The following is a 27,792-nucleotide window of genomic DNA, read 5'->3' as shown; positions in this document are numbered from 1 at the left end:
TAATTACGCTATTGATTCATTTTGTTGATCACACCTCTGCTTTTTCTGCTGTGACTTGGGTCAAAATAACTGCTGTGAAGAAGGGCTGTGCTTGTTTGATTCCTCCCGTTGCTGCTCCAGCACATAAATACCTGTCATGATTTTGTCCCAGATAAGAGTTTGAGCAAAAATGTTTCCTATGTGTTTTTGCTTTCCTCACAAATTAAATGGAGCATGGCTCATTTAACCAACTCTCAGGCTTTCTCAGTTGATACTGACCTGGCATTAGAGGTCCTGCGAGGCTGCTCATGACAAAGTTCTTACAGAGAAGCCGGACCGCTGCTGTTCACTGTATCCAGTCAGCACTTCTCTGTTTTCCTACACAGATTACATCTTTGCCCATAATAGTTGGCTTGTTGAAGATATTAGGAAGTCCTGGTATCTTGTGAGGCTAGTTTTTACTGGAACCACTGTATCTGCGTGACCACTAGGACATATTTTTAAAAGTAATTTGACGTTGTGTTTGAGGAAATGCTGGGCTCAGGGTGATTACTCACTCGCACAGTCTCATGAGGTCCACAGAGGTTCTTTTCTCAACTAATTGGTTTCGGCTGCTCTATTCAAACTCACAAACACCTTCACATATGCATATTATGTAAGCCCCAGATGGACTTAATGGATCAAGTTGATTTATTTCCTCTGGTAATGTTTGCAAATTGCCAAAAGTTTAATGGGAAAAATCTGTACTTCTCCGGTGCATTTTCTAAGGTTGTAATGACCATAGATAATATTCATAAGAAGGCTGGCAGCACCTGAAGGGAGATTTGGGTAAATACTTATTAGGCAGTGTATCAATCCTGGGCAAGCTGCTTATCACAGTTACCATTCCACGGAAAATAAAATGAATGAAAAGCATCAGAGGGCCTATACATACCCTTCACATGCATTGTATATGCCCCCAATCAGGCTTTACTAATTCTTTATATTGCAAACATCATCATCAAACGTTTTTAAACCCACGTCTGGGAAATTCACTTTTTAAAGCAGCAGATAGTCAGAACGAGGGAGACAAGAGAATATGTGAGAGTACAAAAAAGAATAAAAAAATAGAATCAAATAAAAGTACAGAGAAAATATATTCATAATATTCACCTGTCATTACTTGATAAAGTGCAGTGGCACAGGATGGTTCCCACGAGGATGTGTACTGTATTAAGCATTAGTATGAAAACAAAAATAGAATGTAGAAAAAAGAAATAGACGCACATACATATAAATACAGACTATTATAAGTTTAAAGGCAGCTATATGTTTATATATGTGTATTATATATGTACACACACACGTGTTGTGTCTCAAATCTTACTGCTTTAAGTTATATACTGTACAGTATATAGTCCTATAGGATTTAGAGTCTGCTATGATGGGGCACTGTTTCCTGATCATTAGTTTAGATCATCTCCCTTACTCTTTTTTGTTAAGATATATCTTGGAAAATGTGTTTTTCCGACCATGTTTTTGTTGACCTTTCTGGACTTCAGACGATATCATCTGGAAATACCGTCTCGAGTCATATCCCATCAAGTTTGCTGAAAATCCGAAAACACAGGGTTAAAATAGTACCCTACGTCTAGCTAAACTGACACAGGGTAAAAATGCACAGCTGCAAAATATAAATTGGTGATAAATGCACAATTTGTTGTGATTGCTGACTTAAGATTTTAGATTGTAGTTTTTTTGGTTTTTTTTTCAACTGCTCTCTTTTCCCAAGTGTCGGAACTGTAACCAGCTTTCACCTCTGGAGCCGAAGGACCCCTGCAGCTTTACACCCTGTCACGTAAACAAGAGTTCACTGGGTGATTGGAGCAGGTCTGTGGTTGCGTCCGCGCTGGTTATTTGGTCTACACAAACACATGATACAAAACTCCCACTGACACACAGAGTATAAACAGCAATAAATGTGATTTGTTGTTTTTCATGTGGTGCTGATTTGTATATGATCACATCTTTGCCACATGAGTGGAAAAACCAGACTGTGGATGGCTTATGTTTGGCTTTTCTCCTCTGAGATGTTAAAAATGCTATTCCAGGAAAAACTGTTTTTGTGGGGTAGTAAATCTATTACAGGACGCTTCACCCTTTGCCTGAAGTTTCTGCTTTTCTCAAGTACCCACACACACACACACACACACACACACACTTATTTTCAGACACTCTCCTGAGACGTCCACACCAACAGCAACGTGAAATGTTTGTAAAAGCCCAGCTCGTTGTTGGGAACAAAAGCTCCCTCTGAGAATTACGCAATGAGTTTTTAATAAAGCTGTGAAGCTTCCAACCCCTCACCCCCCAACACACCAATCACCACCACTGCCACCAACACAAACACTCGTACAATCACCCCTTCTGTCTCTAATGCACTTCTTACACAGCTTCGTTGGCTTTTAGTTACGCTGGCAAGTCTCATCCTGTTTGATGGATTAAGTGTCTTTGCTTTTGCCTAACTTGCCTAGTATACTGACGCACATTCAGCATATAGGATCACTCACATGGAGCTAAAGTACAGTGTACAAACAACCTGTAGACTTTTTTATAGGCTACTTTACAACTTTTAGACAATGACTCTGACTCATGTGTTTACATGTTTTTCTTTGTGTTTAAATTTAAACCTAAGCCTGATTCTCGGGCAAATCTTAGCTTATCACAAACATATGGACGTTGACGTACAGTAGATGTTGTCTGACAAGTGTCCGGTTCTTGCAGTACAGAGCTGCTAAGGATATCCCCCCCATCTATTTCCCCTGTCTATCCAGGTGTGAGCCGAAGTGGCAGCAGCAGGCTAACAAGCGGCCCAGTCACCCTTCTTCAAAGCCACATCATCCAGCTGTCAGGAGGAATCTCAAAAAGGTTTTCTGCCCTGGGGTTTCCTCCAAATGAAATGTGCCCATACCTGCAGAGAGAGGCATCCTGTCAATCTTGAGATTCTTACAGAGCACTTTTTAGAATAGGACAATATGCTGTAGTTGCCAACCACCATCAGATATCAGGGATCATCAGCAGATGTTAGGGACGTCAATTGTTTACATTAGTTTGCGTATGCTGTATGAAGTTTAAATGGACAGAAGTGAAACATTCAGGAGCAGGAGCAGATCAGGCTACTTCTTTCTGTGACCAAGGATTGTGCCGGCTGTGGCCAGCTAATTTTTCTTGTTCACCCATGGGTTAAAAGTCCTCCTGACAAAATAGTTTAGTTAGCTAAGGATATATTAGTAATGTAATAATGTTGGCAGCTTGCTAGTTAGCCTGATATGCTAAAATGCGTAGATCTTAACCCTCAGAATGTTTTACCAACCATATTTACAAGCAAATGTTAATGGTTTGTGTTAATGTTAAAAACGTCACTGCTTACAATTTGATTTATAACCGATCAGTCTCAAGTCACAGTCAAGCTCTATATATATTTTCTGTCAAGATCTATTTACTAAAAGTGGTAAATGTTCACATCACCATGAATGAATGCCGCAGTAGATGTAGCGTGAAGCAACGCATGACACTTTGGTCAGAAGTGAGTCCAGTCCGGTTTCAAGGTTAGAGAGCAATGAACTCTGACTTCAGACACAATGACGCACATGAAACACGAGTACACAACACCAAATTAATTTTCAATTTCATACTTTGAACAGTTTTTTGTCATCGCAGCTGCTCTTTCTCTGTTGGTAAGTTTAAAAACAGAAAAAAGACCGGACAGAGAAAGACAAGAAAGAAGAAAGACCGACTTCCTGCGTTTGTTTGTTCTCCTTTCATTTGTTTAACCTATAAAAACATGACCAGGCAGTTCATCACCTGCCTTTCAAGGTCCTCAACCAATTCAGTTGTCAACAATCCAGCCTCCCTGTGCTTACACACACTTGTTTTTTCGACAGGGAATTTTGTTTTCCTTCTCCAGTAATCGTCCATCAGCTGAAACCAAAACGTTCCTTTCTGTCTTTTTCTGGTGAATAATTGACAGCATGAATCCAACAGTGTCATGTATAAAAAGGTTAGGCCCTCTTCAAGCTGATATCAGAAAACAGATATTTCATTAAAAGCACCAGATGGAGTGGTGCCATCTCTCTCTGCCAGTGGGTGTTAGATAAAGACCTGATGCTAATGTGGAGGAGAGGCAGTTTACTCACATCCGAACACCACCGACAGCACCAGAATAAGCAAAATCCACATATTACCTGCTGCGACATGAATGTCCCTGCTTTGTCGTCTCTGATAATGCATTCTACTGTGGATCAGGTGTATTGTTTTGCATTCATTTGACTGCATTTCTCAGTCCAAGGTTACCTATTACTGAGTACTACTACACAGGGGTAAAGTAGGTGAAAAACAAGTTCAGGTTAGGCAGCCTGTTTTGGTTACATAATTAAAATGTATTATTGAAGTGCCATCTTCAATCAATCACATGATTTCTATGGTGCAAAGTTTACCATCCTTTGTCATCTATTTAACTCTTAATGATCCCTTATTTACAAAATGAACATCATGCTGTACTGTGGAAAAGAACTGAATCTAGAGATATAGCCCATAAACCTCTGAAGAAAATGTTTACAGATGTTATCAATAGAGTGAGAGGTAGAGTCATTTTTTCATAGACTTCAATAGAAAGGGAATTATCTGCCGGTCATTTGAGAGAATACAGGTTTCAGGCACCTACTCATTGGCTTTACTTTCCATTCCCAGAGTGTACGTTCATTTTTCTAAAGGCCATGGACAGAAGTAAAACATGGAACTATTAACCTGCCTCCCCATTTACAGCTGAGAATTTGCATTTGTCGTAACGATTCTAACAAAGATGTGACTATGACTGTAAAATTATAAAATCTTGAGTGAATCAAAATGCTGAGGACCTTTTGGGTATCTCCTCAATTTGTATACACTGGAAAAACTAATAGGGCTGGACTAAAGAGAGAGGTGAATGCTTATTTTTAAAAGTGTCAAAAAAAGTGTAAATCTTTGGGATTACTACACATTGACATGACTTTTTTTCTGTAAGGAATCCAATAACACCACCATTGTTTCCCAAAACCTTTCTTTTTTCCAGGGCAGAGGCTAAGTTAAGAACTGCTGTCATGGCTATTGCCATGCTCCACAGAGAATATTATGCCTCCAAGTCCTGGATCTGAAGTCCTAATCCAAACTGTACACAGACACAGAGAACAAAGCCTTGTGTTGATTCAAACTCCAAAACAAGGGTATAAAATATCCCAGCTCCTCTCTTGTTCTAAAAATGGCTCGCATCAGTGTGTACACCCCAACTGCCAACTCATGATTTAATGGCTGCAACTTATGTCTCTGCCTATTCATAGATTCCAGTGACGACAAGAGAGATGGAGAAGAAGGTATTGTCTAAGTTTTTAGGAGTTTTAAATGATTTAAATGATACTAGGAAAATACAGTATCTCATCCAAATATGCTGTTAATATAATTTTTCACCAATTAACGTGTCATGACTTGTTTGTTTATAGCGTAGTAAAACAGAATTAAAAAAAGTTTTGTAAGAGGTTACTGTAATTTATGCAAAGACCACAGAGCAGTGTAAGAAAGTGTATTTCCCCAAATATCAAACATTTCTTTCCTCAGCTTACGACTCAGCCCCTCAGGAGAGATATTACATGGATTTACACAGCGTATGATTGTGCTGACATGTTTCTCCTTGGTTTATAACTCCGTCCACAGCACCTCACAACTGTGACAGCATAACAACAACAAAAAGCTGTTTTATACAGCAGCTCGGCAGTGAGGTAAATGGAAAATCAGAAAGGCCACTCTGTTGATATTGGGAGAACTACTGGTACTTTTATTGAGGCTTTTAAAATTTGACACAATTACACTTCTCTTGATTATTTACTTTGCATTACTCTGCAGTGTGGACAGTGGAATATGTCACTTACAATTTGTTCTATACTCCTGTAAGTGATCATATGGCCTGAGCTGAGCTGCACTTAAACCTCGGCTCCAGTTAATGTTTGAGGAAACCACTTTGGAAGGCATACACAGAACCCTCTGTGGCCTTTGTTTGAGACAAGTAGTTAAATCAATTTCCTAGAAAAGTTGTTAGGCACAATCTTACAGTCGTCTGTTCAAACTCTGGTCAAGTTCTCGAGAAGCTATAGCTGCAAACGTCAAGTGTGCCTCCTTTTTCTTACTCTTTTTCAAGCTTGAAGGCTCCATTTATATTTGCCCAAAGTTTCCCTGAGCTAAGCCTCTCTGACCTATTACCCAAAGTCCCACAAAACCCGGTTTGTTCAAGTCCCTTTAAAAAGCACACACACACACGTTTGTGCCAGATGTTGTTCCTTGTTTCTTTCCACATACTCATAAAAAATATGTTTTGAACCCAAAAAAAAAAGTTTGTTGTAATGACATCAGGATCTGCTTGTTACGCAGAGCTGCAGCAAAGTGAGGTGCAATGGTAGCCAAATGAAATGTAAAGGCTGTCAGGGTTTGACAGATATCCTGCCGTCACGTTCCGCTTTGATTAAAGCTCCTACAGTGCAGTCCTTCACTTCCTGAACTGCCGCTCAGTCTCTCTGAATGCATCCACGCTTGTCTGCTTCAAAACACCTACTTCAGTAGCATGTTTTCTTCCAGGCACAGCTACTGGTGCTTTAAGTCATTATGTGTAATAGGCTGTCACAACATGTCCAGCACCAACAGTTCCTCTGTGCAATTGCAGTGATCTGTGAAGTCCTCTCTGCTAGTGTCTACATAACAGCATACTTATACGATAATAAAGAACCTGTTCAGTGAATCCCTATGCAGGGACTTATGGGGTGGGACCAAGAGAACTGTGTCTGTGGATTTATTCAGGGAACATGTGGTTGTTTCACATGGTTCAGTCCATCAGCCATGACCATTTCTACTTATTACTGACCATTTTAGTTTATATCCACAATCTGTAGCTTTGTCTCAATTCAGTGGCTGTATCTTCGGAGGCTGCATTTGAAGACAAATTGCGTCAAAGTGGTGCAGCTAAACTGTCCCATTTCGTAGGAAGAAACTAAGGCTCCAATGGGTGGATCCTTCTCAGGCCACCCTGTCCCCAACTTCATTGCCCTTCAGTGGGGAACCATTTCTCAAAGAGGTAAAGGCGCAGTCAAGTGATGAGGCCTCAACTCAACAGAACAGCTGGTACACATAAAACCATGGGGCATTCAGCTCTGTTGCTAGAGGACAGCAATAAGGCCAGGGCAAGCTGGTGATGCCGATTACAGAAATCAGCTGTACACCAGGCCATACATTTCTCCAGACCATCTTTGCCGTGCATGAAGGAGGGCTACATAGACTGTGTCCTCCCAAAGAGGCAGCCCCTGAATTGGGACACAGCTTTTTAGCCACACAGGATGGAATCTAATAAATTTGATTAGTTTAATCTAGTGCTGGTAATATTATCACTTGTAATTTATACCTGCAAAAGAAGTCTTCTCTTGACCTCAGCTGTACTTTGTGTTTGCTAAGCATAACATGCTGTTGGCATTGTCGTGAACGTCTTACTATGCTGTACTAAGCATTTAACTTAAAGCAAAACATGATTTAGCTTTGTGATCCTGTCCTCCAGGCAACATTTTGTGGTAAGCAAGCTAATTGCTATGAAGTTAAAACATCATTCATAAATACAGTTGTAGAATTTGTGATGGGGACTTGTGAAATCATTTGAAATTAAATTAAAACTGTGGCAAGCGCATGATCCTATTGTGCAATAACAAAAACCTGCTGTGACATCTGAAAATTCTCATGAGTCTGAACTTCTTCAGGCATTTGGCGAGAAGTTCCAGGACATAAGGGTAGAAAATCAATATTTTTGTTAAGCAGTTTAATGTGGAACCAGATGATGGTTCTGAAATCCTATGATATGAAATCAATGAGCTGCAAAGCAAAAGTGAGTTTATGGGCAGGTTCAAGAACCTCCCTCTGCTCAAGTTTTTAAAACGTATGTAAATCTTTTTCTCATTCTGAGGAGGAGACGTTTGCATTTCTGTGTCAAACTACAGCTAAACTGACTCTGTATGGAGAGGTGAGTGAGAAGGTGAATGTTTTAGTCAATGTCAGACGTCATGGTGAGGGTAAATCCACACTGAACTGTCAGTTTGATACCTGCGGCTTCTCAGAGCAGTGGAGGTCGTGACACCAGCAGATTAATGTCAGTGGTTTTCAAACTAAATGTTAAGCAGTCACATATGGGTGGAACATTAGGGTATCCACATACTCATCCTTCACTCTCCTTATCTGACTGACCTCTCTCATACAAAAATGGAACACTGTCAGTAAAATAAGCAGCTTTTGAGCTGAATGACCAGTAATGAGAATAAGAGAACATCCATAGATGTGGGATATGCTTCAGTGATGGGATGAACCCATATAAATCTATATAACCTTTTCACTGGAAAATATGTTTTCTGCTGTTAATGCAAAATTAACATAACAGAAAGAAGGTATAAATAGGATGTTTCTACTACTTTAATTAAAAAGTTACAACTTTTTCAAGAAAATAAGGAAGCAACACACATTTGGCACCAATTCACTTTCAGGTATCTCTGCACAGGAAGAAAGGAAATCTCTCGCCACTCATTAAATCTACACTTATTTTTGTTTACAGCTCATCGAAACCGGCGTAGTCCCTTGGCTCTCTTGACATCTTCATCAGATCCTCTAAGTGTGTGGCACCAATTTTTAAGATTTGTTAAAGTTGTTGTTTTTATATCTGTTGCTTGATAGAAACATCATCAACATGCCCACTCGCTTATGGAAAATCCTCCAGAAGATCTCCTGCTGTTTTCTCACATGGCACTCATTTGGATATTGGAGTTTTTACTGGGTGCTGGCTGGATAAACCCTCTTACATTTGAATCCTCACACACTCCCCTGACATTATCTTGAAATCACTATATGTCTGAAAGCAGCTGAACTAATTTTTGTCCCACCTGCCTGTGGTGTGAGCAGCTGTAACAGAGGCCTCTCTGTACACAGCCACTTGGGTCGCAAATACATGCTAAATGCTATCCTACAGGTAAATTAAAAACATCTCCTGATGGTATACATCTGAGCCTTTCCTGGGACATAACCATGATTACGCTCACCCTCTCCTCCACCACAAATACATTTTCAACCGAGGAGGAGCCCAGTCTTCAACACAAAATGAAAAAAAGTTACAGGATCTAGCGAAGAATCCTTGCAGACCGTAAATCAGGTATGAGGTAAACATGTCACCATTATGTATGGGTCTGTGTACGAAAAGTGCTTTTTTCTGTTCACTCAATCAAACATTCTGATGGGAGGCAGCTCAGCTCAGCGACATGTTGCGCTGCAGAATTAATCACCGCCGGGAACACCTTAATAGCTTCTCTCTCCACATTAAATCATCTCTCCATGAACACACGACAACATTTACCAGTGAGATTGTGTCGCTTTATGTTTAGCAATGTTGTAATGCACTTCATCATCTTCAGGAGATGTGAGTAAACACAAACTTAAGTCACAACCCAATATCAAAAACACAGATACTTGTCAAAACAGTAAAGTTTATAGCTGAAACTTCTACACTTCTTAATTGGACATTCATAAAAATGTCAACGTACAATATAGATTTATCATTAGACACACCTATTTAAAAGGCTTTCACAGCTCTAATCTAAGTGGGAAACATTTTATATCATGTACTGTTCTATATATACAGTGTTTATTCATTTTTAACACTACGAATAACAAGCTGAATAGAGACATGTTTGTACAGCCATGAGACAGAGACAAGAGAGACAAAAATGCTCTTGAACAGATAAAATCACACTACAGGCTGGTGCGCCTTCTTGCAGAGACCGTACATGTCTGGATTCTATGACCTCGAGAAGAGGCCACATCACTGCAGGATATCAAAAATACACGTATCTCAATGTCCCAGAACTTCCGTAACTGAATATACCGAGTTTCTGCAGGACACCGCACACACAAAGTTTGCTCTGAAATTCAACAAATGGAAATATACAGTGACACCAGTAAAATGCATATTATTCTTCAGATATATTTCCATCTGTCTTTTTTTTGTTTTGTTGCAATGACGACACTAAATTGAACACTGTAACACACTTGTTCCCAAGCATGCAAAATCCTGACAGTTATTGTAGGAGTGTATTCTAAAAAAAATGAATATGCTAACATGTAACATTAAACAGCGTAAACACCCCTCTAAGCCAACACCATCACACTGACGTTAACATGTCTTCAACTAGTGACACATTTCACCTCCAAGATCACAGCAGTGTTATAATCAGTCATGGTTCTGTTATGTTGTCAAAATTCACTGTGTTGTTATGATAGTAAGATCAGCTGCGTCACGTCATGCGTGTGCACTGTGTGAGTTGAGTATAGGATTGTACAGCAGTCATGCATAATTAGGATATCTTGCTGTACACAGCATGAACACTAGGTGGCAGACTTTGCCCGCTTTGTACACACGGCTTCAGTCTGCCTGGGAATAAAATGTCACGTCATGGCAGGGGAGAGTGAGGGTCATGCATAGGGCACACGTTACACTGGACGTCAGGTATATTGCTTTTTTTGTGCATTATCCCATCATTGAGATCCCTTTCCCAAAAACAACATGCACACAGACTGATGGAACTAAAGAGAGCACCGGGCGATCGTCTCCCTCTTTGCTGCCTTCAAACCTGCCACCATCTGTTTCTCCCATCCTTCTCTCCCCTCCTGCATCAAACAAATTTCTGACTGCTCTTCTCCTCCCCTGCGGCCTTGTCCATCTCCGTCTCGTTCCTCCACACTCTTTGATTCTTTTTCTCTTTCTATTACACAGTTACACTTTCATCTCTCTATTTACTTCCATTTCTGCCTTCACCCTTATCCTCATCTTTTCCCTTTCCTTGCATCCTTTCCTCCTCGTCCACCTCTCTCTGCAGGGCAGCTGGAGAGTCTGGCATTTGTCGAACAGCAGGGGGGAGGATGGGGAGGGGATATCTGCACCCTGCTCCAGCCCACGCTGGGCAAAGAGAGGGTGGGTGTAGTGTGGTAGGAAGAGGTGTGTGTGTGTGACTGATGATAATGAACACGTGACCGGAGACCCCACAGTTGACCTGCCAACACTTGTCTGCTTCCGTCCGCGTGACGTCCACAGGACAAAGAGTCTCCCAGAGTCCTCTTCTCCGTTTCATCTGCTTGGATTAAAATTAATTGCTTGGCACATTCAATTTCAGTATGGAGAAATTTGGCCCAGCTCGATGATAAAGACGATAGTAAAATAATGTGGTTACCACTCCCTCGAATGAATTACAGTCAAACTGTAGCCAAAGAAATGCCTCAGAAGCACTTGATCCAAGGTTGTGTACATCACAGGCTCTGCTTTCATGTAGGGACTAGCTTATTAAATTTTGAGTGGTACACTTCCTAGGACTCGAGCCAAATGAGAGAAGTGTCAACACTTCTGAATACAAGGACACGGATGAAAACTTGTTGGTGTGTGTGTTTTGGTGAGGGGAACTAACAGACATATTTAAAAAGTCAGGCTGTGAGTGAGCAGCCAGTGAGGAGAGAAGGGGGGTGGGGGTTGAGTCTCACTGGCCTTTCATACAGCAAATGAGAAGGGATGCTATAGAAGAGGGTGAGTCAGAGATGAGAAGAGGAGGAACAACAGCAGGTGGGTCAGGGATGATCGCCTGCTGCGTCGGTCTGATGTGCCTCTTTAGCTTCGGCGGCGATAAGAGAGAGAGAGGGCGAGCCACGGGTCGTTCTCCCTGCTACTCTAAAGTGAAAAATAATTGTATGGGAAGTGAGGGGTTGACACACAGAGGGGGGAGAAGAAGGAGAGAGACAGAGAGAATCAGGCTGGAGCGAGTCAGAGATGAGTGGCTGTGTCGGGGTCAGATTTGCCGGTGGAGCCCCGGTATCGGCGAGGAGGAAAGGGCCGGTCGCGGTTCAATTCCTCTGCTTTTCATAAAAGACAGCAGCTGGTCGGGGATCTCTGCGAGGACGTCTTTAGCCAGCCGGGCCATGCTGAGGACCTGGTTGCCAGATCTGTCGATGTAGTCTCTGAATGGAACAAACTGAAAGCAAAGGAAAATAATATAGTTTTATATACAATGAATTTATTCATATACAGTAGATGTTGAGGTTGTTGCAGTGGTTTCAATGCTTATTTTTTGCAAAATAAACTAAGGATCAGGTGCCAAAATAAAACCCTGGCTGTTGAGCTTTTGATTAATGAGCCATGTGACATGCAGCCCCTCTTCTACTGAAGCCCCTCATTAATTTGACATCTTAAAATTATTCTTCATAATGAGTCAATGTGACTCTTGTGTATTACCTGATTTCTCTAGCTCTTCTAGCTATGTAGTCATAAAGCAATTAATGCTAAGGGGTAAAAACATGTTTTCTGACAGATGCGACATGAATCTCAACTTATTGTTTTGCCTTGCATTTCTTACAAAATAAAAACAATTCTATACAAAAAGCATGGAAATGAATTACTGAGTAATGTTTTTAGTTAAACCTGCAGGTATTTGAATGATGACACATGACATTATAAATAATGATTGAGAAGATCCTGCAGGGTTGATTCGTGCTGCTTCAAGGCCTTATTGAAATTGCTTGAGAGTAGGAGATTATATGTAATAAATGAATCTCTGAATCATTTTTGTTTGTGTTGGTTGCCGTTCTTATTCCTGAGGCATTTGTTAACACATTCAAATTTCTTGTTCTGCCTGACATTCTGATAAAATACTCAATTCATCGTAATGGAAAAGTAAGAAAACCAAGAATATAGAGCTACAGACTAGAACCAGCATTTATTTCTGAAGAAAACTGTCCCTAAACAACACTTTTAATATAGAGCTACAGACTAGAACCAGCATTTATTTCTGAAGAAAACTGTCCCTAAACAACACTTTTAATGTAATAGTGCACTGCTACAATTTTGTCAAACTCATTATGCACATTTTGAAAAACAAATCTAAATTGATGAAGGAGAAATATCATCTTGATTATTTCCTCTACCTTCATTACCCACAAATCAATTTGACTGGTGTGTTATGCTAGCAGTGGCTAATGTAGTCTGTAGCTGCTGGCCTCAAGAAGAGCTGAGGACCAGGCTTTGTTTTTTGAACTAGTAGTCCCCAGTCCCGTCAACAGACTATACTGTAAAAAAAGATGGCCGACATGACTGCTCCCTAAAAGGGAAGCCAAAAGCGCCTTGATTGCCAGCTAGTGGCTAGCTGCAGTATAGGTCATAAATCCTGCCTACTCTATGTTATGTAAGTGGAGTTCTTATCGCGCTGACATATGTTCAAGTGCACATACTTCTGGTAAATTTGTTTTTAATTAATAATAATTAGTTATTTGATGCTGTAAATAAGAGGTGAAACGTGATTGACACCTGATATTGGTTGAGTGCATGAATCAGCGGCGGGACCTCGCTACAAAATACTTTATCCCGCTGTCGGCACTACGCAAACTCTAGCTCCACACATATGCAAGATGGCAGCTTTTTGGTTTTATTTAGATACTTTTGCTTATATTTCTGGAAAGTGGATTGATGCTTCATCCATTTTTTTAGTCCCAACCGATGCTGTCATCATTCAAGGACATGAGTGAAACTTTTCGCAACTCCCTCTGGAGAAACAAAAGGTATTATACAACTTTTTTTTTTTTTTTTTTTACAAATGCAGTCATATAACTCAGCACCTGCAAACAGATTATGTGTAATAACTTAGAAATGATCTCTTTCACTTTGTTTCAAGGTTTATTGCAGTTTTATTTTCTTTGTGCAAAAGAGATGATACACTGAGGAATACTGGAGTGCACATAAGTAGACAGAACAAGAACTTTGTATTTAACCTTGTGCTACGTCTTCAGTCACTATTATCGTGACAGTTTTAGACCTGGAATGATTGCTGTCATGATTTTTACACAAATTTGAATATGGCCCTTATTTAGAAATTAAAAAGATATGTAACTGCCATCACATTTATGCCATGAAGTTCAGGTTTGCAGAAGTCTGTATCGAATTCCCTTCATGAGACCTGCTCATTTAGATGCTATCTTGTACCATACACTCAATAAAGGAGGCTTATAAATCGTTGCATATGTTATTTAAGATGTTTATACTGCAGTCACAATCAAGACATATGTAACTGCAACATCGTATAAAGGCTGTTTTTCCAGTTCCAATGAATTTGACATGACACACCATTCGTTGGAATACAGTCGAACCGAACCTGACATGCTTTCACATTCCACTTCTCAGATTCTCTGGTGTCTGCTCGGGACAGCTTTGCTTGCTATCATTCTCGATTTTCATAGCAAAACAAGGTCACATTACTGACTTCTTACTTTACTGATAGGTCAAGGGGGCATGCAATAGGTCAAGCTGTTAGTTCTGTTGGATCAGGAGACAAACACCTTCTGACAGTCTGAAGAATACAAACCTTTTCCCCCAAGTTCGAATTAATGTTCAAGTTTCAAACAAGAATACCATAATACAATTGAAACCTCCTCCCTATTACCAGCCACATGGCCACTGAATATGAATCAGGATAATATTTATGCTAACTGAGCATGACTTGTGTATGCATTACAATGAGACAATGATCAGTGTTGCTGTGGAAGGAGGTAGTTATCATATTAAATCAATAACAACAAGCAGGCATGGAAATGCAGCGTGAGACAATGAAAGGATTTCTGTGCATGCAAATGTGATTACTGCTGTTAGTGAACTGAACTGGAGACAAGGCAGTGAAGAATTTATAGTAACATCAACACAGCTTTGGAATGGAAGCATGCAATTATGTAGCTATTAACCTTGTGTGGGGGCAACTATATTACCGTTGAATGTCTTGTAACAAAAAAACACTTTGGTCAAACCCTTGTAAGATTTGATTCATAACATTTTGCCCACTTAAGTAATATAATGTGACATCAGTGTTGAAGTGAGAGCTACATATATACAGCCACTGTCACATTGTTACTGTGACACTTTTTGCAATCCTCTACACTCACATGCCTCCTCTCAACGTCTAGACACCACACATTTATCACAGGAAGTGCTCATTCATCATGGTCATTTATCGTCCCTGAGTCTCTGCCAGCTGACGGCCCAGTCTTCTCCACCACAGTACGAAAAAACATAATAGTGTCTTGTTGTATGTGGCATTTTAACCGCTTTTCCGTTTCATATCTATGAAATTACTTTACTGTTGCCAGGTTTGTCTTTGATAATATTACTGCCTTTACAAAAAAAATAAAAAATTTATTCACTGCTACACAATTTAAAGAGAGAGCTTCTCTCTTCTGTTGAATACAAATAAATAAATGGGGAAATGGAATTTGTTTTTGCTTTATTCAACCACATTTTTAAACACGTATTTTATTTTACAGTCGTATATATTTACTTTATAGCACTTTTTAAGCATTTTGTTCACGCAAATAATCCCATAACCACAGTTGTTAATGCCCTCTCTTTTCCTTGAAGTCAGGATAGAATGTCAAATATCAACAACAAAATTATAAGTACATTTTTCCAAATCTCATGGTGAAATTTACTCATGTTTTGCTTTGTCAGAGAAACCAACAGCTAACAAACTGTATGTGCTGCAGGATCATTTGAGTTTAGTAGTGCTACTCGAGTGAGCAAATATTTGTCAGGAGAGAAAGACTACTGTCTGAAGTGTCTACACTTGCTATGTTGTTCCTGTTGTGGTCATGCCAGAGAAACCAGCGTCTTAGTTGTGTGTGGTTCTGTAAGACCATGCAGAGATACACAAAGCTCTAAGAATTTCAGGAGTAACGTCTGGTTGATGGTCATTTCTAGCACTACCTGAAGCTGACCAGTTTCATGATCATCCAGCTCGGATCAGTGTCAGGACCTTAGTTAGATCATTTTCATTCTCAACATTGATTGGCTTTCGCAACATCACGTCAGACCCTTTTTTCTGGTTCAAACACTTCTACTCAAGTGATAGACACGAATGACTTGAATTTTGCATCGGCTGGCAGAAGAGATTTGTGTCCATTTGCATTTTGCATTAACTTTGTATGTCATAATCAGCAATTTCAAATTTGAGAAGCTTTACCCTTCTTGTAAAATGACTTACAACTTATCAAAGCTTAATTTTCAGTTTAAATTATTACTTGTTGTCACCCTATCCACAATGTCCTGGTGCGACAAAGAGTCTGTCCTCACCACAGGAGTTTTTCACTTTTTGTCATGTCTTCTATCTTTGCTTCACCATGGAGGGGGAAGATTTTTTTTTTCTTGGAATGACGATGTCTGTTAGTGAGGATTTAAAAAGCTGATACTACACCAATGTCTGCACAATCCACATTAACACTGAATGTTAAAAAATCTCTATACAAACTTTACTTTATAAAATACAATGTGGTAACAGTAAAAAAAACAGTGTGGTAACTGGGAATGATGCAGGTTTGGGATTAAATGGGTTTAAAATAACCTGTTGACCTGGATGATTTTGTATTGGACAAATCGACAGACAGTGTGGATGTGTAAAACCAGAATCAATAGAAATGTGTCCTACCCTTCAGCAATGCATTGCTTTTTCAGTGGCCCATAGATGGATGCGTGTTGTATATTGTATGAAGTTACTCAGTGTTTGTGTGTTTGAGTGTGCGTTCTGAAAGTAAACCCCCCCTCCTTTGGGGAAACACCCCCATGCTGTGGCTGTTGACAGAAACATGCCCAAGACTAACCTGTGAAGTTAAACAGAATTATGATGAGTACCTGAACAATGTCTCTCTCAGCAAGACGTCCTCTGGAGGATACCCTCACCTCGTCCCCATCCAGCTCCTCCATAGCTATAAGGACAGAAAGTTAGAGACGGTATGACTAAGTACCAGAACCACAGTGCAGAATATAAAGAAGGTACTGGATGTTCTTTTGTATTTTCCTAATGTAATTGCTCAAGTGGAACACAGCATGGGGGAAGATATTCAGAGGAGAATAGTTAGAAATGCTTTGTTCACCAAAAATGTCATTCCAAAAAATTAAGTACAATTACACTAAAGGTCGGAAAATGAAAATAAATTGGCCACTCTTCGCAAGGCTTCAAAGTGCAGTTACAGGAGCGCTTTCAGACAGTCATTTCAACCATCGCCAGATATAGGTGGACGTGCTTTCTCCCACATTGCGCTCTGATGGAAATTTTAATCTGAGAGGTCTTAAAAAACAACACCTGCACAAGTGTTTATCCTGCATCTGCAGTCACTCACAAACAAAAGAGCCTGGTTATGTGCTGCTGCCGATGGAGAGGTGGCCGAGCGCAACGTGAGGTTAAAGCTGCAGACAGACTCAGACAGAACCAGAAAACATGAGGACAAATACCAGAAGCTGTCGAGGTGACGCATTAGTTGCTTTAAAACTCTTTGAAGAAGACGAGTACAGATAGAGCAGGTAACAAAAACAGGCAGTTAGGTCTGGCCATAAAGTGCAGACACACACACACACACGGTGAGGCAGTGTTAAGCTAGTTTGATCTTCTGACCTCCAAACACACCTGAGTGCTTTCACTGCCAATTTCAACATTCGATTGCTTAAACAAGTAGGAAATGACAGACCATCAAGCACAATGATGAGGCCTTCCGTCGTCACACCCCGCTGAGCAGTAACAGACTCACACACACACACACACAAACACAACATTCAAATAAACATGTGCAGTCCCCGCTGAAAAGCCATTCATTGATCCGTGGGCTGTGAGATGTCTGCACACTTGACTTCATTGACTTTCTCCAGCAACTCTCTCGTATACGAAGACCCAATTACGACACAGCTGCTGCAGTGGTTTCCTGTCAGCTCACCAGCCACTGTTGGCTCTAAAAGTCAAGGTCAAAGTCAAACGCTGCCTTTCATACAAAACGTATTTATATTTGAGTCTTTTCAAAGTAAAGATGATTGGTTTTAAATTGAACCTGTTTATATTTCAAGTTTATTCCGTGCAAACTTTATTTTGGCAAGCAAATTCTGCTATTGCACACCTTAGACCACCAGTGGCACTGAGGAGCAAATATCGTCATGAGGAGGTCCCTGCATTGTTGATGAGGTAGGAAAACCAAGCATTCAGCATGTTTGTTGAGAAGCATACCGAATATTTTGGTGAGAAAGCTTTTAACTGTATAATATATAATAGTGTTGATACTGAAATTCTGAAGAGCCATAGTTGTTTGTTGAAAAGGAAAAAAAAGATTGATTGTTACACTGTACGCTCTCACAGAGCAAGGTCAGTGTTAAGCTGTGGTCTGCTAAGAGCTTCGTATGCATGTCACATCTACATAGTTTATATATTTCCCTCGGTGTCCAAGTGCTGGATGCCCCTTTATTGTCATGGTGCTGATTGTCATGACAGGTGGAATTCCAATGAATTAACTGCATCATCATATGTGTTTTTATATTTAGAGGCACCTAAATGATTGTGGCACTGAGGAAAGAGGAAGGGAAATGTTTTGTCTTTGTAAATAAGATGATTTCTTGTCAGTGAGTGTGACCATCCTCTCCTGTGACATGTATATACATAGACGTATAACTAGAATCGAACACTTACCATCAAACTCAGCCGGCCCAACACCTACAATGATTATGGACATGGGGAGCGATGCTGCCTGTGCAGGAGACAACAGGAAAGGTAATGAATTTGTCAAATCCTCAGGAACTGTTTAATTTAATTTTAATAAACCTAAAAACAGGTGAGGTTACCTTAAATAGTTCATCATAGGTATAACAATTATCTGTGGTAAACCCATGTAGAACTGATTGGATCAAACCTCTCAATCATTTATTTGACAGGTTTCTGAAACAACTATTGATCTCTTCAAAAAGTTATATTAATGCCAAAGAAACAATGTCATTGTAAGTGTGTTGCTTCCTACAAGCTGAATACTGGGAAAAACAAATGTTCTTTATTCAAAAATCAAAAGCATTACTGTTATAAAAATAAAACTCACAAAAGAAAAAAAGGATGCTGAGATGTGCATCAGTAACAAAATGTAACTGAGTGAAAAACACTGCTCTCCATTAGTGCCTGAGTGCATTTGTAGTGTGTGCGTGTGTGTGTGCGTGTGTTTACTCACATTGACCACAGCCTCTTTGGTCTGGACCATGTCTGATATCACTCCATCTGTGATCATCAACAGGACAAAGTACTGAGAGCCATCTGTAATCTCTGCTGCACAACTGGGGAATGTGCACACACACACACACACACACACACACACACACACACACACACACAAACAAACACACACATTAATACCTGGGTTAGGGTTGTGCCTGTACACCTGAGCAGCAGATTACTACTAAAATCCCACAGCACGCTTGCCTTAATTTGTCTCCTGTCTTCTCAGGCTTAAGACGTAACTATACAGTATAACATAGTATTTTAAACAATTATCTGTTACCCACCTCTAGAGCACAGCAGACATTTAGGCTAAACTCATGGTGTAAATGACATGTTTTGAGTCGCATTTGAATGTCAGGACTTACGGACACTTTGATGACACCACAGGAGCAGTATGGAGGCATGGAATGTTTTTTTTACATCTGAAGACTTCAATTGAATTGGATTTGGCTGCAACGCTGTTTACCCCTGAAACTCTAAAAGTGTTTTGTGGACTCAAACACTTCACCCGCCCCTCCATCAGCATGTTGGTGAGAAGATAATGAATACATTTTCATTTTGTGGTAAACTATCACTTTTAGGGTAAGTGTCCACAGGCAGCTGTTGGATGCCGTTTACTTTTTATACAACTCATATAAAGTTAAGCATTTTAAGTCCTCGGTGCAAAGAAATAATTAAACTTTTGCAGCACAAATTTGTCAGAGCCAGGTCTCCCTCACTGACCAATAGCAGAGCGGAAACTGATTCCGTTTCCACGACAACCCAGTTTGATGTATTGCTATCGGCAATGTTTGCATTAACAGTTGAAATCTGGAAAAACGTCATTCTGTAATCACCAAGAGCTACTCTCAGCAGTGAAAAGCAACGACAATGTCACATCTTGTTTAGCTTCTATTTTTACCACTTTTTTGACTGATGTTAGCATGCCAACCAGCTAGCCTCGGTCTAGCCAGGAGGCCCTTCTCACTTTCGGACCACCCGAGACAGTTCTACAGTATACTGGACTCCTCCAAGTGTCACAAGCTGTCACAAGAGTCGCCATCAAAAACAGTGACTATTGGGCCATTTCAGAATGATCAAACTGAATAATTCATTTCAAAGAGATAATATATTCTTGGAGAAGCAAATCTAGTTTTAGGTCAGTACCCAATGCAATTATGGCAGCAGACAGAGCATGAAGTGTTTATTATTCTAAATCCTAAAGATCACAAAATCTGACCTACTTATGCTCTATCTTAATACCTGCTCCATTCTCCATTCATTTAATTTATAGAGATGATAATGAACATTTAGCAAGAGAAGATGATACAATTATCTGTACCTGTTCTCTAAATCAAACCTCCAAACTGCTCTCCATAAACCACAGTTTTTATTTTATCATTCTATTTAAACTCAGTATACCTATATTCCTTCAGAATTCATGCTCATTATGTTCAATTCAAACATTGCTTTTTAAACAAAAGCTGGAAATGAATGAGATTGTTTCCATTGCAGGTATCATAATATAAAGCTTAATCTAAATTCATTTTAAATGATAAAATTTATATTTTTTTTCTTGTGTGTTTTACATGCACACAAAGGCTTCATCATGTCTATTATTCATCTGTGTGTTGTTCTGAGCAATGGATCATGATCTCATCAGAGTCCTTTACATGTTTTAACTATGAATCTTGCTCAACATACAGAGGATGCTTTATACTGTATGTGCCTCCTCATATTTCAAACAATTCAAATAAATGCACTGTCAACCTTTGTGAAATGTGTTCTACTATGCAGAGCTCCAGCCAACTCATCAAGTCTGTTCTGAATTTCTCTAAAATGCATTTTTCCTGTGACCACTACCACATCGTTGGAATGGAATCATTTACAATACAAATTTAATTTGGAAATACAACTTTTACACCAGACATCTGAAGGCCACTTTCAAAACATAATTTTATTAAAGGCTGTTTTCAGTTAGTCAAGCTCCTCCTCGTATGCCTCTCACATCCAGAGCTGGAATAAGTTACTGTATATGTGAAAATTCTGAACAGATTTCTTTCATGTCACTGTGTAATCTATTCCACATGGCTGTTTTGAAGAGGTAACAGAGATGCAATATACTATCCCATTATCTATCTGGCATCCAGGTTAGTTTTGGACGATAAACGATATTGTTTGCATTGCTTCCTAGTGTTTAACACATTTAAAACTCTCCTTAACCACAATAAACTGCCTAAATGTTCTAAAAATATTGTTTCAATACTTAAACAAAAACGGCATAAAAAGATGAGCAATAAATCCATAATGCAGCCTGTTTACTTGCAAAGTGCTTTCATCTCCACTTGTTTATATTTTGTTCATAAAAGTAGATTTTAAAAGTATTGTATTCCCTTAAAATACAAGTGGTTTGAGATTATTCGCAACACAGAGGGGAAATGCTAGCAGCAAACATACCTGCTGACAAACACTCCCAATTGGGTTTGAGTTATTTACTTATTTAAAACATTTTGCATTATTTACAGACTTTGGTCTTATTCTTTTGTCACATACACTCTGAGACAAGATTCATATAAAAAGAATTAAAGGATATGATACAAGTGAATGGGGGGAAACAAAATAGAATAAATCTAGCCTTAATACCAAATGTATAACTGTTTCCTCACTCTAATCTGCATAAACTTACTTTGCCACTTTGTTGATAACAGGTGCAAAGTTGGTGGGTCCATAGAGCTGCACCGTCCTCAGGCTCTGGAAATAGGCCTCCAGAACCCCCTCTATTCCCACACAGTTTGGATTATCATTGTCTCCGCTCTGCAACGCACAGCATACAGCACACACACTCATGAAGTGCAAGCATTACATCATGCAGGTTCATTACCTGACTTTTTCAGAGATCTTTTATTTTGCCTCCACAGTGCACTGAATGATATTCCTCCTTTCTGTCCTCCAATGGGGACAAAATTGAGAAGTTTCCTTGGTGCATTTTGACCTCACTTAACTTGTGGGTGTAAAGGGTCTTCAGAGGGCAATAAATACATGACTTTCTAGTACTATTAGCAAGTTCAGGCTTCAGTTCATCAGGAAGTCCATGGGAGTTCAATGTTGGTCATACAGAGACTGAGAAACAATTAATTTATCATATAAAGCACAGCAGAGGCCGAGATATCCTGTAATTGTGTCCTCATTATTGGGGTACCGCCTCCTTTATTCCCATAATGCAACTTGACAGTGTCATTACTTAGACCCTCCCTGCCTGAATGCCTGCATCCTTGAAACTCCATGCTCCCAGTTTGAATCCAAATCAAAACTGATATAACCTTGATCACCTCATCTGAGTTTAAAATAAGACGGCAATGGATCTCTGGTTTCAAAAACGATGAAAAAAATATTTTTGTAAATCTTTCATAAGGTAGGAAATGACTTTAAAGTGTATAGGCCTTAAGGACATTGTGAGTAACGCTGAACTAAGAACAACTTTCCGATAACTCCATGACACTTTCTCACTTTTTACTCCCCATTTGTTTGTATCACCACCATTCTTTTCTGCAATTCTTTAAAATAAGCAACATTGTAAAGGCGTGGTTACATTTACAACATATGATGGAGTGATATTGATTTTGACAACACAAGTGCAGACTTGGCTTCACTTCAGCTTAGCATCCAGCGGTTTCTGACTGGTTTCCCCTTATGCCTCAGGAGGATGTGCAGGGGATGCTGGGAGAGTCCTGCTGGCAGGAAGATGAGCCAACTTCTCAACTTGTGCGACCAGCTGCTGTCACAGCGACAGCTCCTGGTCCAAACCACACCCTGCTATGAGTGAACCGTGCAAGTGTGTCTTGTATGAGTAAGTTTGTTTGTGTGTATGTTCATGACTGTGTGTGTGTGTATCTTACCAGGGGAAATGCATGGGAGATTTTGCCATCAGGGGGCAGCTTAGCACCGAAGCCATAGGCAGGAAAGAGCTTGTCGCTGTCGTAGTCCTGGATAATCTCACCCACTGCTTTCAGGGCCATGGCATATGCATTCATCTGGTAGGGACTCATATAGTGGAGTGAGGTGGGCTGCGACGGGTTACCTTGGAAGACACATACATGACAATGTGAAGTCAATGATGATTAGAATCCTTCCTTCTCTCTGTTTGTCTTTCACCTCTGAAATACACTATATCACCAGCAGAAATAGAACAGACGATGACTAACGCAAAGATAATGCCATATGCTGTTTTTTCTTTCTTCCTGCAGGTTTCCCAAAAGTAGCAGAGCATTTACATTTTAATTGCTGCAGAGACAGGCTAATGGTGTTGGCTATGATATGATTTATTTTCTTAATCAAAGAATAATGTTAACAGGATTATTATGGGGAGTTATCACTTAATGCAATCATTTAAATGGCTTCAGTTTCGGCTTCAGTAGAATTATTTCACACATGGAAACATAGCTGAGTGTTGCTGTCCTCTCCCCTTGGGATAAGCTTTTCTGGACTCTCGCTTCCATTATGAAACGAGTGCCCTACTTTTAAAGGGGATGAAAGGGAGTAGTATGATTTGATTAAGCCTGCTCCCAACACACCTACAGTTGTGGTAATGCATTCTCCCAATCCCATCTAGCTTCCAACCGTGCCACAGGTGTACCGTGCGTCTCTGGGTAAAAGAAAACCAGCTAAGACATTTACCACGCCCTGTGCACCTTGCACAGCTGACTGCACTTCCCAGCATGGTGAAAATAAGAGCCTGAATGTAACAATCATTCAAGAAAGTGGTTTGTCTGCCAGTACAAGCATGAGTGAACCTGCAATAAAGAAGGTCATGTTACTTTACAAATGGGAAATGGTGCAAATGCTTTTCACACCAAAGTGTTATACTGTTTCCTGTCTGTAATAGGTTTAAAAAAACATACAACTCAAGTGATGTCATTTAAATCTCATCAGAGACAGAAAATACATTTAGGAGATTAAAATGAGTAATTTAATTGGATGGCACATTGAGTAATGTGAAGTAAAGGTGCATTACACCCTCGGAGGCAGACACATTAGAGGCCCCCATTTTGGAGCAAGAAAATCGGTTGAATTTCTTAATGTATGAATTATTTTTTGGAAACAATATTGAGTATAATAACTTACATATGAGACATTGCATTGAACTGGGCATGTTACGTATTAGTACCTACCAATATTAGAACAAATAGACATTCAAACCCAACATCTTAAATAATATACCATAATGCATTCATTTCTGACCAGAGTCCTTTGGAAAACATCAATGTCCATGACAATTTTCATGCCAACCTGTGCAGCAGTTATTGAGATTCATCAAATAAGTGAAAACTCTGACTTTCTGATGGTGTAAGCTAAGTACATAACATCTACATTCAGAATAATTCATCTTCTAGGGATCATGAAAGACTACCTCATTGCAATCAGTCAGAAATTTCAATGCGTGGTTTCATGAAGGGTTAGCCACTTGAGGAGTCGTATAATTCCATCCCATTATCTACACCGCCTCTCCTGAGAGAGTCCTGGGGGGGGGGGGGGCTGGAACCAATCCCAGCTGACATTGGGCGAGAGCTGGGGTACACCCTGGACACGTCACCATTTATCACAGGGCCAAAATACAGAGACAACCATTCACACATGCATTCACATCTATGCTTAATTTAGAGTTTCCAATGAATCTGACAACAACTGGAGTACCTGTAGAAAACCCACACAGACACAGGGTGAACATGCAAACTCCAAACAGAAAGACCAGGGAAACAACAGTGCTAAACACAGCACCACTTCGCTGCCCATTAGCTTTTCAAAACAAATATGCAGAAACTCCAATTTTCTCCAATAGTCCAGATGTTTAAAGCAGGAATAACTTATTTTTTGCCGCTTGGGGGCAGCAGAAACAAACTGTGAACACAACACTGATAGATTAACATACAAACTTTTTTTTTTTTCGTCAGCTGTAGAACAAACACTGATATACAAGCTACTTTCAGTTATTTTTTTCTGTTGCACTTACTCCTGGCTCTTTTGTGGCTCTGATTAAAAAGCAAAACCGTCTTGTTGTGAACCACCACACCACCGTGCTGCCTACTTTATATAATGAATTCTAATATTTAAAAGTCACATTATTCCTTTACTGCTGGTTATGTAAGCCAACTGATTCATCCCTGGCAGTTCACATGGGTGTTCTGCAAGCTGTGATGGCCTTGTGCCATATTTGATGCAAATTGTAAAGGTTTGGGGGGTCACATCTGGTCTATAGATGTTTTGATGCAATGACTGGAAGGCAGGGAAGAGTTAGGCAAATCTGCACCGCAATGAATTAAATATGCAAGTGAATTAAATATGCAAGTGAATTTTCTAAAAATGCACCAGGTCTGTGACCTACCATTCGATGCTGTGAAGTCTATGGCCACTGTGAAGTTCAGCTGGGTTCTATTACAAACAAAGTGGAGGACAACAAAGAGCATCACACACGTCAGCGTATACATGCATCTCCAACACTTCAGGCACACCAGTACAATGCACTGTAGTACAATCACTTCACTGGTTCACTGGCTCATTAGTATGGCTGGGCAGTGTTCCCATTCCAAAGGTACAATTAGGTCAAACTAATTAAACCAGTAATTAAAAGTGAATTAACTAAATAAATGAGGTATTTACACATGAGATCTATCAATACAAACTTCTTCAAAACCAGAGCCTTTCAGAGCCAATATAAATTCAATTTGATGCTGCTTACAAAAAAGCTTTTGGTCAATTCAATCAAGTATCTTAACGCACACGTGTGCACACACACACACACACACACACACACACACACACACACACACAGACACAAAACCGTGTCTATTAGTGCACGGTGGGAGAGGAGACTGATTATTATTCTACTCACCCTCCTCGGATGAAATCCACAAAGGTATACTCGGACTCCACTTTGAAGGACAGCAGAGTTACCTGGCAAACAAACAAAGGCACGCACACACACACACACAAACACACACATACACACACATACACACACAATGATAAACAAAGGGGGAGGGTGGAAAAGTGGACCAGTGCCAGGAAGACAGGAAGGCAAAATGACAAACAGGTGCCAGACAGTCAAAGACTGAGTGAGAAGCAGGTGTAAGAGTTAATGATGCCTACGATATATATATATATATATATACATAGTATAAAACAACAGTACAAACGTTAAGGAAATGACAGGCCGGTATGGTGGAGGTGGGTGTACTCACAGTCCCAGAATTAACGTATTTCTTCTTTTTGCCTTTCTTTTTGGGATTGAGAACCTGCCGGTGAAGAGAGAAGTAAGTTAGCGATTGAGAGGGTACTTGTTAAACCACTTCACATGTTGGAATGATGTTGATAATGAACATGAATAATTCAACAGATTCCTGATAATGGTTACAGCCCATGAATTGGAACCAATTTCACTTTTAACTGTGTGTCCATATGCAAAAAAGATAGAACTGGACTTTGGCAGGTGAAAATAGCTGCAGGAACATGTTTTCTATCCCATCTCTTCTGTTTGAGAAATGTTCCATTCATTTCAAGGTTGTATAATTGTGGTGTCAGGAGACTAACATCAACAAAAAGTATTCTCGTCTTTTTACATTAAGAGCACCTTTATCATAATCTGTTGTATCACGTATATTTCATTGCATCAGTAGAAAAGGTTGTACAAGCTTTTACGAAGATTGCAGGGATTCCCCAGACATCTGAGAATGGATCAAATGAAGTAACAATAACAACATCAACTGAATGAGTGTCTGCAAGGACAACAAGACACCCCCACGTTGTGTCTCACCTCATAGACGTTGAATTGGTTTTGACCCCGAGACAGCTCTCTGTAGCTGGTGGTGAACTCGCCAATGAAGTCATGGCTGCAGACAAACACCCACACAGACATTAACATAGTTTTATAATCTGAGATATACTGTCTACCCACATCTGTTTCTTCATATTTGTGCCTTTCTCCTTGCTTCATGAATTTTTTTTTTTCCAAAGCTCTTCAAATGTGCATCCACATAATATTGCACTTAATTTCCTTCTAACAGCTGTGAGACGTCGTTATGAAAAATGAGGTTATGGTGAGTGGTTATCCTGCGATGCTTTTACCTTCCATCTCGATCCCAGTCAAAGACATCTATCTTCACAGTCCTGAAATAGACAGAGGGAGTCTCATTTCTGAAGATCTGCTCTTCACCTGGATCACATGCTGTCAGTGAAACCAGAACTTGAAGTTCTAACTATTAAAAAAGAAAACTCTTTTCACAGTGTCACATTGGGAACAGAGCAATTACACATCCACAGATTAGATAATGTCATGTCGAAGAGTATTATTGGTACAGATCGTTATGTGAACTGTTTCCAGGCCTATTTATGCTCTAAGCATTCACCTTTTTAATTTCTGGGGGAATGAAGAAAATGGCTTTGCACTGTATTGTGGAAAAAACTATTAGATGCAAATGAGGAGAGAATTCGCCTGTAAGGTTCTGCACTGATTTGCAAAAAAAAAATCCCTGAAAGTCTAATATTTGCCTGTTGAGGTACATGGCTGTGGAGAAGGATTATTAAAAGACTCTGGGATTCCTGTTTTGTGTGTCCCTAACCTCCAGCTTTACAGATAGAAGCAGAAAAGAAGAGCTGCTGATTTACACAA

At 39.8% G+C, this 27,792-nt stretch overlaps 1 protein-coding gene across 1 annotated transcript in view; it reads right to left on the bottom strand.

The window, feature by feature from the left end:
- Nucleotides 1-8,466: 8,466 nt before the first annotated feature.
- The window catches only part of LOC109630966 (copine-9-like), a 79,278-nt gene continuing 59,952 nt past the window's right edge, over nt 8,467-27,792 (bottom strand). The window contains exons 10-20 of the mRNA XM_069527171.1: nt 27,249-27,290; nt 26,938-27,013; nt 26,366-26,419; nt 26,017-26,078; nt 25,510-25,556; nt 23,027-23,208; nt 21,817-21,944; nt 19,105-19,207; nt 18,579-18,636; nt 16,763-16,836; nt 8,467-12,074 (exon numbers count right to left, since the gene is read on the bottom strand). Coding sequence (XP_069383272.1) covers nt 11,892-12,074; nt 16,763-16,836; nt 18,579-18,636; nt 19,105-19,207; nt 21,817-21,944; nt 23,027-23,208; nt 25,510-25,556; nt 26,017-26,078; nt 26,366-26,419; nt 26,938-27,013; nt 27,249-27,290 — 1,009 coding nt within the window. The 3' untranslated portion in view covers nt 8,467-11,891. The remainder of the gene's footprint in view (nt 12,075-16,762; nt 16,837-18,578; nt 18,637-19,104; nt 19,208-21,816; nt 21,945-23,026; nt 23,209-25,509; nt 25,557-26,016; nt 26,079-26,365; nt 26,420-26,937; nt 27,014-27,248; nt 27,291-27,792) is intronic.

The sequence above is a fragment of the Paralichthys olivaceus genome, chromosome 6 (assembly GCF_024713975.1).
Source record: "Paralichthys olivaceus isolate ysfri-2021 chromosome 6, ASM2471397v2, whole genome shotgun sequence".
NCBI classification, from domain to species: domain Eukaryota; kingdom Metazoa; phylum Chordata; class Actinopteri; order Pleuronectiformes; family Paralichthyidae; genus Paralichthys; species Paralichthys olivaceus.
This window is presented reverse-complemented; position numbering and strand designations above follow the sequence as displayed.